General features: G+C 37.5%; 1 protein-coding gene across 1 annotated transcript in view; it reads right to left on the reverse strand.

Moving 5' to 3' along the window:
• Window positions 1-6,653: 6,653 nt before the first annotated feature.
• Window positions 6,654-13,280, reverse strand: part of ASIC1 (acid sensing ion channel subunit 1) — a 123,688-nt gene continuing 117,061 nt past the window's right edge. Inside the window, exon 12 of the mRNA XM_072403211.1 lies at window positions 6,654-11,847. Coding sequence (XP_072259312.1) covers window positions 11,743-11,847 — 105 coding nt within the window. The 3' untranslated portion in view covers window positions 6,654-11,742. The remainder of the gene's footprint in view (window positions 11,848-13,280) is intronic.

The raw sequence follows: 13,280 nt of genomic DNA on the forward strand, positions 1-13,280 counted from the left end.
TACCAGTGGGGGCAGTGTTATGATCTAGGGTGCCAGTGGGGCAGTGTTATGACCTGGGGTGGCTCTGGGGGAAGTGTTATAATTTGGGCTACCTGTGGGGGAAGTGTTATGATCTGGGCTACCTGTGGGGGAAGTGTTAAGACCTGGGGGTGGCTGTGGGGGTTAGAATGATATGGGATTGTTTCAGTTGGTCTATGTTCAGCAACATTCTGTGCCCAATAAATAAATTCAACAAACTACCTTAATATTCAGAATGACCAATTTGGTTGCCAGCGATAAAAATAACTTCCAGGAAGAATGTAGTGCCCAGCATGTACCACTTAACACAGGTCCCGCTTAGACTGATAACTGAATGGTGAGGTACCTCCACTCAGGGCCAGCAGCAAAACATTATTTATTAGGACTGGCCTATGGAGTTATATGTAAATGTGAAAAAAAAATACAAGCATTATAAATAAAGAATACATAGTGGCAGTGGCAGATACAGAAAACAATGGGCCCTTAGGAAAAATTTACTAGTGCTCCTCCTGACAAACCCCTCACCCTATTTCTCCCTCTAGCTTTCCATTTTTTTGCCATTCTTTCCCCCTTTTTTTTACCTCCCAATCGTTTCCTCCTTTTTTGCTCTCTATCCCCTATTTTCTCTCTTCTATCCCCCCCCAACACACACAAACCAACCACGCCAATCTCTGTCTTTATCGCTCCTTCTCTCGTCTCCTCTTTTTTGCCATTTTTCTCTCTCTTTTTTGTTTTCTAGCCCCATCTCCCCTCTGTTTTTCTCTCTCATTTAGTTTTTTGCTCTTTCTACCCTTCCTCTCGTCCCAGGGCCCTGAGGGCATGCATTCCTCATCCAGGAGCTTGTAGGGCCCTTGCCTGTAGGCCTGGCCTAAGTTGACAGTACAAGCCCTCACCATGAGCTGTCAATTGAGGACGGACTTGCAGACAAGGACTTTGTGAGTAGCTGCAGGGGCCCTTGCTGGCTGACGGCTCTCCAGGGGCCCTCGTGCACACGCTGCACTACAATATGTCCATTCCTGACTGAATACTATTATTTCAGATATTAAGTGCGTTTAGTTACCAGAATATACAACTTATTCTATAGTGGGCCTTTAAGAATTTGCTCATTTTTTTTTAAACATTACAAAACTTTTATCTCTTCAAAATATATCAAAATATCATGTGTGACAGCTCTCTGTATTAAGACAAATAGGTGGTTTGATGCTGTAGCCCAACCTGTGAAGATAAATATGTAGTCAACATTTTCTTTCTTTGTTGCCCTAGAAACTGGTTTAATTGAATTCTCAACACAAGTTTTACAGTTCCATAATTATACAAATTGCACATTGTCCTCTCTCTTGAAAGAATTTAAAGTAAACCAGTCATTATCATCTATTGAATAAATTGATGGTATAAATAAAATGCAAGTACGTAGAGATGTCTACACATACCCTCAGCCCCTGTACACTGGGCAGAAGCAGATTATCCAGGATAATGCTGGCAGAAGCCTAGGGCCTGGTGGGTCCCCAGGTGGCCTGGTACAAACTCCATGTTTCTACAGTAAACCAGGAGGATAGCACAATTGTTTGGAGCTGTGCACCAGCCTGTACCTTCACAGGGAAGTATAGACTAGAAGGAAGTTGGTATCTAATAGCGCTAGCCATGTAGTATAGACAGAACAAATGGGGAGTCTTGTGCTGGTACAATTCTTATCAATTGCTATCAAAACAACAGGAGGCCAAAGCTTCTACTTTGCCACTATTATTATTATTATATTAATAAACAGGATTTATATAGCGCCAACATATTACTCAGCACTGTACATTAAATAGGGCCATGAGCCCAAACCTAGGATAGGCAACTAAAGAGGTGTGGAAGGCTGAAGAAGGAGAATGCTGCAGATACAGTCACACATCTATATAACTTCAGATTTACGTCAGCTGAATCTATTTCTGTTTTCCTGGTGTTAAGTTTACATTTATGTGGATTATATTACATTTTTTGCTATAGAACAATGCTATATTCCTACCCATCTGCTGTGCCAGGTGTCCTCAAAAGGGTTATTGCAAGCAAGTATTCAATAGATGATAATATCCCATAGATGAAGTTGCTCGCCCACTGCTGGGAATGATGTCATTGGCTCCACCCAACTTGTTTCATCATCAAGTCTGATGATGAATTGGGCAGAGTCAGTGATGTCATCCTACATACTCAGGAGAGGGTGAGTATCTACATTTCAGGAGGTTTCTGAGAGTGTGAACAGATTGTTGGTGTGATGATGGAATTGCACATTGAAATTGGAATTTTTATATGTCTTAAATGAGGATTGTAAGATATTTTATAGATAATTATGGGCCTGATTTATTAAAGGTCTCCAAGACTGGTAAAAACAGACTATCATGAGAGAACCTGAGTGACCCAGCAAACCTGGAATGGATTTCTTAAAACAATTTATTATTATTTGACAAAGGACCAGATCCCTTCCAGGTTTGCTGTATCACCCACCAAACCTGGTTCTTCCCTGATAGTCTATCTTCTCCAATTTTATCAAGAGCACTCAGACCTTCCTGTAATAAGAGGACTAATACCTCAGGTGAGTGAGTTTGTGGTTGGGGGAGCACAAAGGTAGGTAGGACACAGATAACACTGGTTAAATCCTTATGAGTAGACACTTTTGTTGGTTTTGTGGCTAATTTGTTTAATTGAATCAATGAATTACTCAGATTTTAGAGAGTTTAAAAGGAACTAAACACTAGCGATAAAATTGGCGACCAGGCAGGTCATTTATTGCAGAAAGGAAAGCATTGCCCCTTCTGCAATTAAGTAACTTTAACTGCCTGATCACAATTTTTTAAAAACACGTTCACCTATCCCTGTTTCGTCACGCGAGCTGCTATCTTCATTCTTCTCTTCGTCCTGATTTTGATCTTTGACCATCTCGATTGGCTGGCTAAGGGGATGTGGGATACTCTGCTTACCCTGACATTCCCAGGAGCCACGAAGGGCCTCTTGATCCCATGGCAGGTCTAAACCTTCCCTGTATACATTGACCACCATGGCCACTGATGCGCTTTATCTACAGGTATAACTTGAAAGTTAAAATCAGCTTATTTAATAGTATTTTTACCTTAGCTTTACTTACTTGCTAACATACCATAGCTCATATTTAAATTAACCTAGGAATACTGATATTTATGCAGCAAATGCTTATTTTATTGCCAGTTCTAGCAAATATCACTTTAAAGGATGTTGTGCCAAACTCATTTAGTTTGGCTCCCTGGTGGTTTCCAGTTTGCCCTGGCTGACTTGGACTTCATAATAAAACTGGATTTCCCATCTAATTGCATTGGCATCTCATTAGGATGACTTTACTCAAAGGTTTTCAGGTGTTCCTTGACCTTGGAGCTGTGGAGCTAATAATAAAATCTGAAATTATGGCTTCTCTATAAAGTACAGTAAAGATCCTAAGACTGAGATCATGGATTTATGAAAATGTCCATGACTTAAATAAGGAAATAGGGTTACAGCTTATTTTGATACAGAAGGAGATCTCTTTAATTTCCCTAAGTAGTTTAATATGGTTAATACCACAATGTCTATGTGTATTAGACGTATGTGTCTATATAAAGCTATAACGAATCAATACCTGGGTGAATGATTACTACTCATACGATACTGTTTAGCTCAGAAGGACATTCTCAGCACTGCTGTCATTTGAAACCTTTTCAACCCTGATATTTATATTGATTGAGGACTTTTCAATTTCCTCTTGATCAATCAAATTTTATACAAACCGTTTTTTTAAGCCATCTTCTTTTAAGGGTTCACACTGTGCAGAATTGCAGTCTTCCATACTACCTAAATAACACAAGCAATAAACATCATGCAAAGCTTAATAAATTGACAAACAAGCCTTGCCTTTGTAGCTGCTGGGCCACGGGGCTCTTATTACATCTGCCTTATCCTAATGGAAGACTCATTGACTTTCTGCCCCAGGAGACCAATTCTACAAACTGAGTATTGAATCAGTTCTGTTACGCAGCTCTTCCAGAAAGATTCATCTTAACCCCTTGAATGCAAAGGTCGACAGGGCTGACAGCAGAGGGTCAGCAATGTTGTATGTGAGTTTACTTAGATTAATATTGAATGTGCTTCAATACAAGGGTGGGCTTTGCTCTGAAGGCAGCATTGTGAAAAAATCCAATGATGTCTTGATATGGTTTAGATCGCTATTCCAGGACCTCTTCTTATGTGCTAAACAGTAAAAAAAACATTTATAGCTTTATTTTGATAATAGAACTTGATTATTGACATCATTATTGATTTCTGGTTAAATTGCCAACTTGTTTGGTTGTATGCCTTTGCTGTAAAGAAATGAGAAATCTGGCGTCATGACTTTTGTAAGCCCAATAACAACAAAGAACTCAAAATCATAACAACCCAACCAGTATAAAAACCACCATATTTCCTATTTTGTTTAATTCTTTCCTCACAACTTTTAAATCTCCTACCCAACTATATATCCCTACCTTTGCATTAGGGATGCTTCCCTCCCCATACAAGTCAATGGGAATTGAAAAGGAGGATAATGCGGGGTCAGAAGGACATCAACTAGAGGGAAAATGTACCTGTCAATAAACTGAATTATCTCCGAATCAAGCAATCTCAAATGCTAACTGTATGCACCTGCAATTCCAACAAGCCTATTGACTCAGGCCCTAAATTACACCCACTCATTTCCCCACACAAGCTGTGAATTTGAAATAGTTTCTCTTAACGGTGTTATTAAATGGTAAAGATTGATTTATTAGCAGTTGCCATGTGGCCAAGAGCCAAGGGGCTTTTAGAGACATAAATCAGAGTGCTCACTGATGCCCTCCCACTGATGACTGCTTCCCATAAATTCAAAGATATGCCCTACTTGTCACCACCATGACAAGTACAGGGCCCGTGCAAGTGATGCCAGGGATGGAAATACTTTCAAGTGACATGAGTGAGCATATCAGAGAAATCTGTGCTTGGGATGGGGTTTGTTCAGAATTATTACATGTGTGCTGGGGTAAACTCAGGTTTCTAGCTTAGCCCCCATGGTATACTTTTATTATTTGAATGTACAGTTATATATGTGTATAATTTTTTATGTGTATATATGCATATTTTTATGCAACAGACTTATATCAGGTCAAATTCAGATCCTTACACCACTTTTCATGATGTAATATTTTAAACTACAACAAGCTTCCCTTTTAAAAGAAGATGTGGTATACTTTCCCTTCTTTCCCTTCTGTATCAAATTCCACATATTTTCCGGCAGCTGCAGGTAACCAACATTGCATTAATTTAGGTCTTTTAAATCTGTCCAGAAATTAGCTTTTAGTTAGCTGTGGTTAAATTTTAGACATTTAGAGGAGAACAAACCAAGAAAAGGCAGTTTCATGGTAAACTGTGGTCATTTAAATAAGAATGGATACCATAAGAATAATGAGAGGGTAAAAAGTTATGTTGTGGCTGACGTGCAAAAGAAATACTGGTTATTCACACGGCATTGCTTTTGCAAGGGATATTTTATTTAGCTTAGTAAATCAGATGAAGCCCTGCTGACTTCAGCCATCCAATAATGTGTAAGGAAAATCCTTTTTCTTAGATTTCCTTGCTCGTGATTGAACATTTTTTTTACAAAGTTTACTACATTCACTAAACTAAGTGAATTATCCCTTGCAGGGTGATAATTCACCTTGGTGAGTGAACAGCTTTAATTTTTATAGTAAATCACCCCCAATGATTTATGTCATGCATGGCTCCCAACTAGCCCAATTTTAGAGGAAATCTCATTTTTTTACCCCACAAATGATGGGACATGGTATACCAATGTGTTGCTTGCTCACATGTAATTTAATTGGGAGCAGAGGTTGGAAGTTTTTTAGGGGGTTTAGACTGGGTTATCTTTTATGCACAAGCAATGGTGTTCATTTTGGCACATTCATGTGAGCTCCACAAAGAACATTACATGTAGTGAATAACATAATGGGCCTGATTTTAAAAAGCTCTCCAAGACTGGAGAAGATTTATCATATCAAGGGAGTACCTGGTGATCCAGCAAAACTGTAATGAACCACGACTGAAAACATTTGGCAACTAATAGCTATTGATTTTTAGGAAATTCATTCCAAGTTTGCTTTATTAAGAGCTTTAATAAATCAATGATTCTTTAAAGAAAGACTAACAATTATTTTTAGTGAATTAAAGCCAAACTTCAGCCTCTGGATTTTTTTAATGGGTTAACACCTATTAGCAAGGAAAATTGAGATTTTACTTCAAAAGTCTTTAGTTTTATCTAATGCAAACGGATCATTGAGTTTAGGAGCTGCCACCCTACTTCCAGGTTGAATGACAGCCAATTGCACCTAACACAGAAGTCAGTACACAGGCAGTCATGGCTCCTTTAGATTTCCTATATTTTCACCTGGTGAACAAATAAAATACTTCCCGTCCTAGGGGGACAAGGTGTACTTAACTTAAGAAAGAACAGCATTGTTATCCCAGCACTTTTTCAAAGGGACATCACGTGTACATGTTTTTTTTAGAGATACTTAATATTTTTTACACTATATTTCCCTTTTGAAATACGCAGAAAAAAAACACAGACACCTTTTCCATATTAATATCATTCTTTATATCATTTCTGAGGAGTATACATTGCTTCGCCATTTGTGCTCTGTATGTAATGTACATATACCTGTGTAGTTATAATATTCTTCACAGGGAAACACGGAACAGCGCCCTTAAACCCATCCCAAGATTATATACACTGAGTTTTATACATATATATACATATACACTGATTTTATCTATTCATATATTTATAGGTGATGGAAAAATATAAAAAAAGAATTATAAAATAATAAACTAAAAACAGACTCCTCCTTAAATTACCCCAAGTAGCACACTCGCACATGCATATACACATACATATTCACATTTACACAGTATTTCCAGGATATGTTTTTTATAGGCCACATGAAAAAATGGAGTATTTTTGTGTGATTCTGTTGGATGATACACATGTACATGTTTGGGGTGTCCATTCGTGGGTGAGTCACTGCCTGTTGTCTAGGTAGTGTTCTTCTACTCAATAATGTGGTCTTCAAGTAGGTCTTTGACCCAATCCCATCTGTATAATACCATCTTCCTTCATGTTGGAGAAAACAAGCTCAGTATTGCCCATTCCTATCCTTTGATAGAAAATAACCACTAATAGCCAATTAGAATTTTTTTTTTCAGTGATTGCAGTTCAATAAATTTAGTTTTGATTGGTTGATATGGATTTAATACATGCTATTGGTTTTGTTCAAGTCATCTAATAGAAGGAACATTAAGATGTAGCCATCTTCTATATTTTATCAAAAGCACATCCTTTTGTTGGCTGTTGTGTAATATGAACAATTAGTAACTCTGAAAAATATACCACTTTGGAAACAAAATGCTGATTGTGCAGAAATTGAATAGTTTTCAGCCTGCATTAGTTTTATAAAAGTCATCCTTTGATCGCACCATAACGCCGACCAGATTCTTGTTTTAAGGGTACAATTGAGATACGTTTCTTCTCTCACCTTATGGCCCACAACTAACTGCCCCTCTTTTGGAACAATAAGCTACTCCTGCAAAGGAGCACAACAGATGAAGGATACCAATATAATCAACTTTTCGGATCTAAGTTATTTGTAATTAGACAAGGTATAACATTAAATTTGGCTGATATAAATGATTGGACCGAACACAGGAAAACATCTTCATCACTTTTCTAAGTCTTCCAATATGGTAGAATAGTCCACAATAAATCGTGTTATGATAGATGGGCTTTTTAGCACAAGCATAAAAAAGTTAATACCATCTGAGGGTTCCTACCTGCAATTATACATATTTTTAAAGCGTATGGGATCTGTGAGGCCTGGATTTTAGTGATTCCTCCACTTATGCTATAGTGCAAGTGATTAAGATTATTATTACTATTATATCTTTGTCCTCCAAGCAGGTTGGCAAGAGGATAAGTCTGGGTCAATCAGAATTATTTGCATGGTTCCCCCTCTATTACTTCTGTCATATTCATGCTAAACACATTCTACCCCATCTTTACATCCCAAAGAATTGGAATTTCTGATATAGAGACAGCAGTTGTGAGGAATGAAATAAACCTTTCCTTTAAGTGAGAATGTCTTTGAGTTAAAAAAAATGCCACATAGCAGGACATGCAGATGCGTAAAGTTTATTCTTTACTTCTTCACCTGAGTGCACCTGAATATACATGGCAAGATTTGATTTAAAGAAAAGTATATTTCATTGTTGTTACTTTCTCGACATCAGGAATCACCGAACACACTTTCTTCACATCTGACACTTCAGCTGTGTTGGATACCGGCTTCCGTGGTTTCTTCTGAAGACCCCATACAAGTTGCGGTATGAATGTAGAGGTCAGCATGCTTTGAAAGTTTGCAGACATCGAAAAGTCTTGGATTCTTCAGGTGGCCATAGCTCTTGAATAACAGGCCATTCTGCTTTCAAGGTACTATTTTGAGATATTATTTGAACCCAAATGCACATATTCACTAGCACAAGGTTTTCCTCTTGAATGAGAATATTTTTTTCTCATATGAAAATACAGCATTGTTTCTGATCCTACATTGACCCCTACATCTTCATAATACTGTTTATTAGGCTACACTGTAAAAGGGTTAACGAAGGTGCCAAAATGTCATTGTATTTTCATCTGCCAAATGAATATCCAATATGGTGTGCTGATAAATACATACAGTACCTGCATATGATTTACAGATGCCCTCTTATCACTATAGCACACACTTTTTAAGGCCCAGGGCTGTTCTGAGTGCACCTGAATATACATGGCAAGAGTTGATTTAAAGAAAAGTAGATTTCATTGTTGTTATTTTCTCTACATCAGGAATCACCAAACACACTTTCAAATACTAATATAACAATGTATAAATATAAAATTGCTGGAAAAATACCAAGATTTCCTTGGTATAGCTGAATATTGGTCAAACAAGGTATGCCAATTATTCACTAAATTTTAACCTTTCATACTTGGAGACATCATTCACCCATATTCTGATACAGTTATGAGGCATTGGTTTTCACTCACAGATCAGACTGTTGTCTGAAGTAGAAGTTTTTTGTGGCTGCCTAGTTGTCGATTCCTAGCAGGACTATCAAGTCCTTGGCACGCCATGGATTTCCACCCACGGACATTTGATTATGGAAATACTCATCAATTGGATATATAAACAATATGCGTGTACATGTGTCCATGAGGATTGTTTGGATTCTTATTTTCTATGGGGTGAGGAGTTACCAGTGATGACAATGGTAGAAATAAAGGCAAACTGAAGGTTCCTGGTCACAAGAGAAGTCCCAGGGTTCTGAATAATCATTTCTGAGTCCACTGAGCAGGTAAAGATTACAGCCGCTGGCCCACATTTTATACCTCTAGCATGATCAGTGCCTCTTCACATTATGGTCACAGTGATCAGTTCTTCAAAGGTAAAAGTTCATCTTTCAGGGTTCCATAATGTCTGGACTCCCACATGGGTACACACTGACTTCTCATAGTACAATCAATGTGACCATGGATAGTAAACATATAGAAGGGTATGTTGGCTCCCACCTTTAAGAGTCTTTTAAAGTACTGAAGTTATACTTCTTTGTAGCACCCCAAGGTCAGGCTCGAAGGCCTGCCACCATGCACAGCAGTCTTCTACTTCTACTTAATTCTTTTAACTTAATACTGGAATGATTTCTGAGGAACTTAACAGCACTTTATAACTCCAGTCATTCAATCTGTCTATTAATCTTGAATCTCCCTGAGCTGACAGCTCACCCCCTTGAGAATTGATACCAATGCCAAAGTCCTGTGCCGGGTGAACTTCTCAGATCAGGGGCCCTTTAAAAAAATATGTTTTATAACATCCTGAAATAGAGAGCAAGACGAGAGAGAGTGAAAATCCCATACATCCTGGAAAAATATCAATTTCTAGTATGCGAGGAATTGATATAAGTCAGTCTAGTATATTAGTCTGGAAATATCTGGAAAAGATTACACGTAATGGTGGATAAAACATATCTAGGTCCATAGAAAGTGCAGCCATATACAACAATAATTAGAATGAGATAACTTTTTACGTTATCTCTTTATGTCAGATAGCTGTATGACAAGCAAACATACTAACACTGAACTGATAATATTAGGAAATTGCTGCAAAGGGAATAACAGGATATTATTCTTGAAATGTATATTTTCCTTATTCTTTAAAATTAAAAGGCTGATGGGATTAAAGAGGTCAAACTGTAGACGTTTTCACTTAACAGAAAATGATAAAGGTTATAAAATTTAAATTAAATGCACTGAGAGGAGCAATACATTCATATCACTTAGCTGAAGAGAAGTGCTGTGTTAAGTATACATTTAATTCAAATTTTGATATCTGACAATAGATCTGCAGTTTAGTTCTTTTGCAGGTGCTGATACCTTATTTAAATATATATATTTCATACATTATTGCACTAAAATATATTCTATTTAATTCCTTACCACATTGTCAAGTTGGGGGTAATAGTTTCACTGCAACTGGCAAATAATGAAAAAAGTATAACGTCTTGTTTCAGGTTTCTTACCCTTTACAGAATAACTACAGATGTCACCTGTCCTGTCTTAAAATGCAGTAATATAGTTGGGTGGTTTAAAAATCATGATGATATATTCATCACATTTATTATAGATTAATATACTTTAACTTTGTTTAGTTGACCCAAAAGTGGAAATTTGCTCCATGCCTTCACCATCTGGTACATCAGTTTGGGGTTTGTAGCTGTAGCTTTGTTTGGGATTTTAAAACTTTTTTTTGTGTAGGGTAAACACTCTTACAAGATTCTAATCATAACTGTGTTTGGTTTTTGTGGCATGGTTGGCACCATGGTTTTTTGCCTTTGCAACACTAGAGACCCAGGTTTGTATGTTTTCCCCGTGTTTGAATGGGTTTCCTCTGGGCACTCCAGTTTCCTTCTACATCCCAAAAACATGCACATAGGTTTATTGGCTTTCCCTCAAAAAGTTGGCTTTAGATTTTGTTAATGACTATGGTAGGGACATTAGATTGTAAGCCTTTGAGGGACAGTTAGTGACATGACTTTGTAAAGTGCTGCATAATGTGTTGGTGCAATATGAATACAAGTTACTAATGATAATAATAATAATAAATCTATTTAGGGAAAGTTATATAGAAGCCTTGTGACTTTTTTGGGTAACTTTAAGTAATTGTTCTTGGACTAAAGTATCCTGTTATTCCATTCTAGAAAGTATCTCCTATGGGGATTCATGTACTGATAAACTGGTTTATAGAAATGACAATCGCTGACTGGATCTTCATAAGTAGTACAAGGCGTGAGTATTGCTTAGTGCTTAGATTGTCCATTCTTGTAGACATGAAGATAATTCCTGGTTCTCAGGGCAGTAAAGGGCAAGGTAGACCAATGTTTATGAAGCCATACTCTCTTTCATACCCTTGAGGCAAGTTTGAGTTCTCTTTACAGTAATTTTATCTTTGAATTGGGATGATGCCAGTTTTGGTTATGCAGATTTTCGCCCAGACTCTTGTGCTCTCATCTCCGCTTCTTATTCAGTCTAGTTTCTTCCTGAAGATGATTTTGCTCTCTCAGCTGTTGCAGTATGTGGTCTCAGCATGTGAAGTCTTCAAATGCACCACGTACTGCATGGTGGGGGAGAATGTTAGCGGTGTAGCTCATGCCTGCTGGGTGCCCTCTTACTCCCTCACACGGTGCCTGTAATGAGAACAGTGTATTTATTACAAGTGGCAACAGCTGAGGAAGCATGTACAATTGCATATAGGACAAAATAAGTTAATATCCATTGCATAATAACACACTTTGATTTCTAAAGGAAATCTATACTGTTAGAAATTTGGAGGGTGCCAACACTGATATCTTTCTGCCCTCCTCACCTCTTGATATTAAGCGAAAAGAAAAGAATAAAATACAAAAAAAAATCACACATTTTATTAACAATTAATATATAAAAATATAAAATAAAAATAAACATATACTGTATGCATATGTAAACACCAAATACACAGCACCAGAGTAAAGGGAATGATACAATTTATCAATAATGGTTAGTTAAGATGATGAGCTGTAAAAGTAAATTGTTGTCTGCTAAAAAATTTACACTTTTGAAATATTTGGTCTGGTTCAAAAGTGTGAATTGTGGCTTTTTGGAGTACACCATGATATGCTTCATCCAAAAGTGGTAAGTTGCTTACAGTGCTTTTAGCACATGTGTTGAATGGCTGCATTTGGGATTAAAATATGGCTCAGAAGAGAAAAGGCTGGACAAAAACTGTTCTACGCAAAGGAGTAAGAATGCCTCTTTTAACATCTATAGATTGTTAAAAAAAAGTTCAAATTTCTTCTTTACCAATATTATTAAGGAACAAACACATAATTTATTGGGATAATGTAAGCACAATGCACGATAACACATTTGTGTGGCCCACTGCAGTGCTATTCAACAATGCATGGTCATACTTTACTGTGTGTTGTGCTGCACCTGGAAAAATTCTGCACAAGAATGGACCATTAATGTGATTTGTAGAACCCTGCAAAATGCTCCATGTCCAGTTTTGTCCCCTTCTTGTGCAATGCTGCAAATTCAAAATGAATATGCTGATCTAATATACATTAACATCCAACACAGGAATCCTCTGACCCAGTGTTTCTCAACCAGGGTCTGTCCAGAGGTCTTGAGAACTGAGCAGTTTTTGATTGTCAGTTCAGTATAATAGATACCAATACTCTTTTTGGCTATCTGTATAGGTGACATTCTTTTCCAATGCTCAGCAATATAGGAGGCAAGAGGCACCACTCTTCTTCTGCTGCCTTTCCCATTAGTTCTCTTCACTGGCTTCCATTTCACGAATTAAATTTAAGCTCCTATGCTTTGCCTTTTAAATCCCCCCATCTGCTCTCTTCGCTCATCCAATGACCTACTAATGACTTCCTAACTCATAGCCTCCTCATACGCACAGTTCCAAGACTTTTCTAGAGTTGCCCCAACTCTCTGGAATGAACTTCCTCATCTTATTGGACTTGCTTCTACTCATTTAAAAGAGCGCTCAAAAGCCATCCTTTCATACTACCACAATCCTTTCCAACAACAAAAAAACTGAATGATGCATGAACAAGCACTGTGCATACAG

This window comes from Pyxicephalus adspersus, chromosome 1 (genome assembly GCF_032062135.1).
Source record: "Pyxicephalus adspersus chromosome 1, UCB_Pads_2.0, whole genome shotgun sequence".
Lineage (NCBI taxonomy): Eukaryota > Metazoa > Chordata > Amphibia > Anura > Pyxicephalidae > Pyxicephalus > Pyxicephalus adspersus.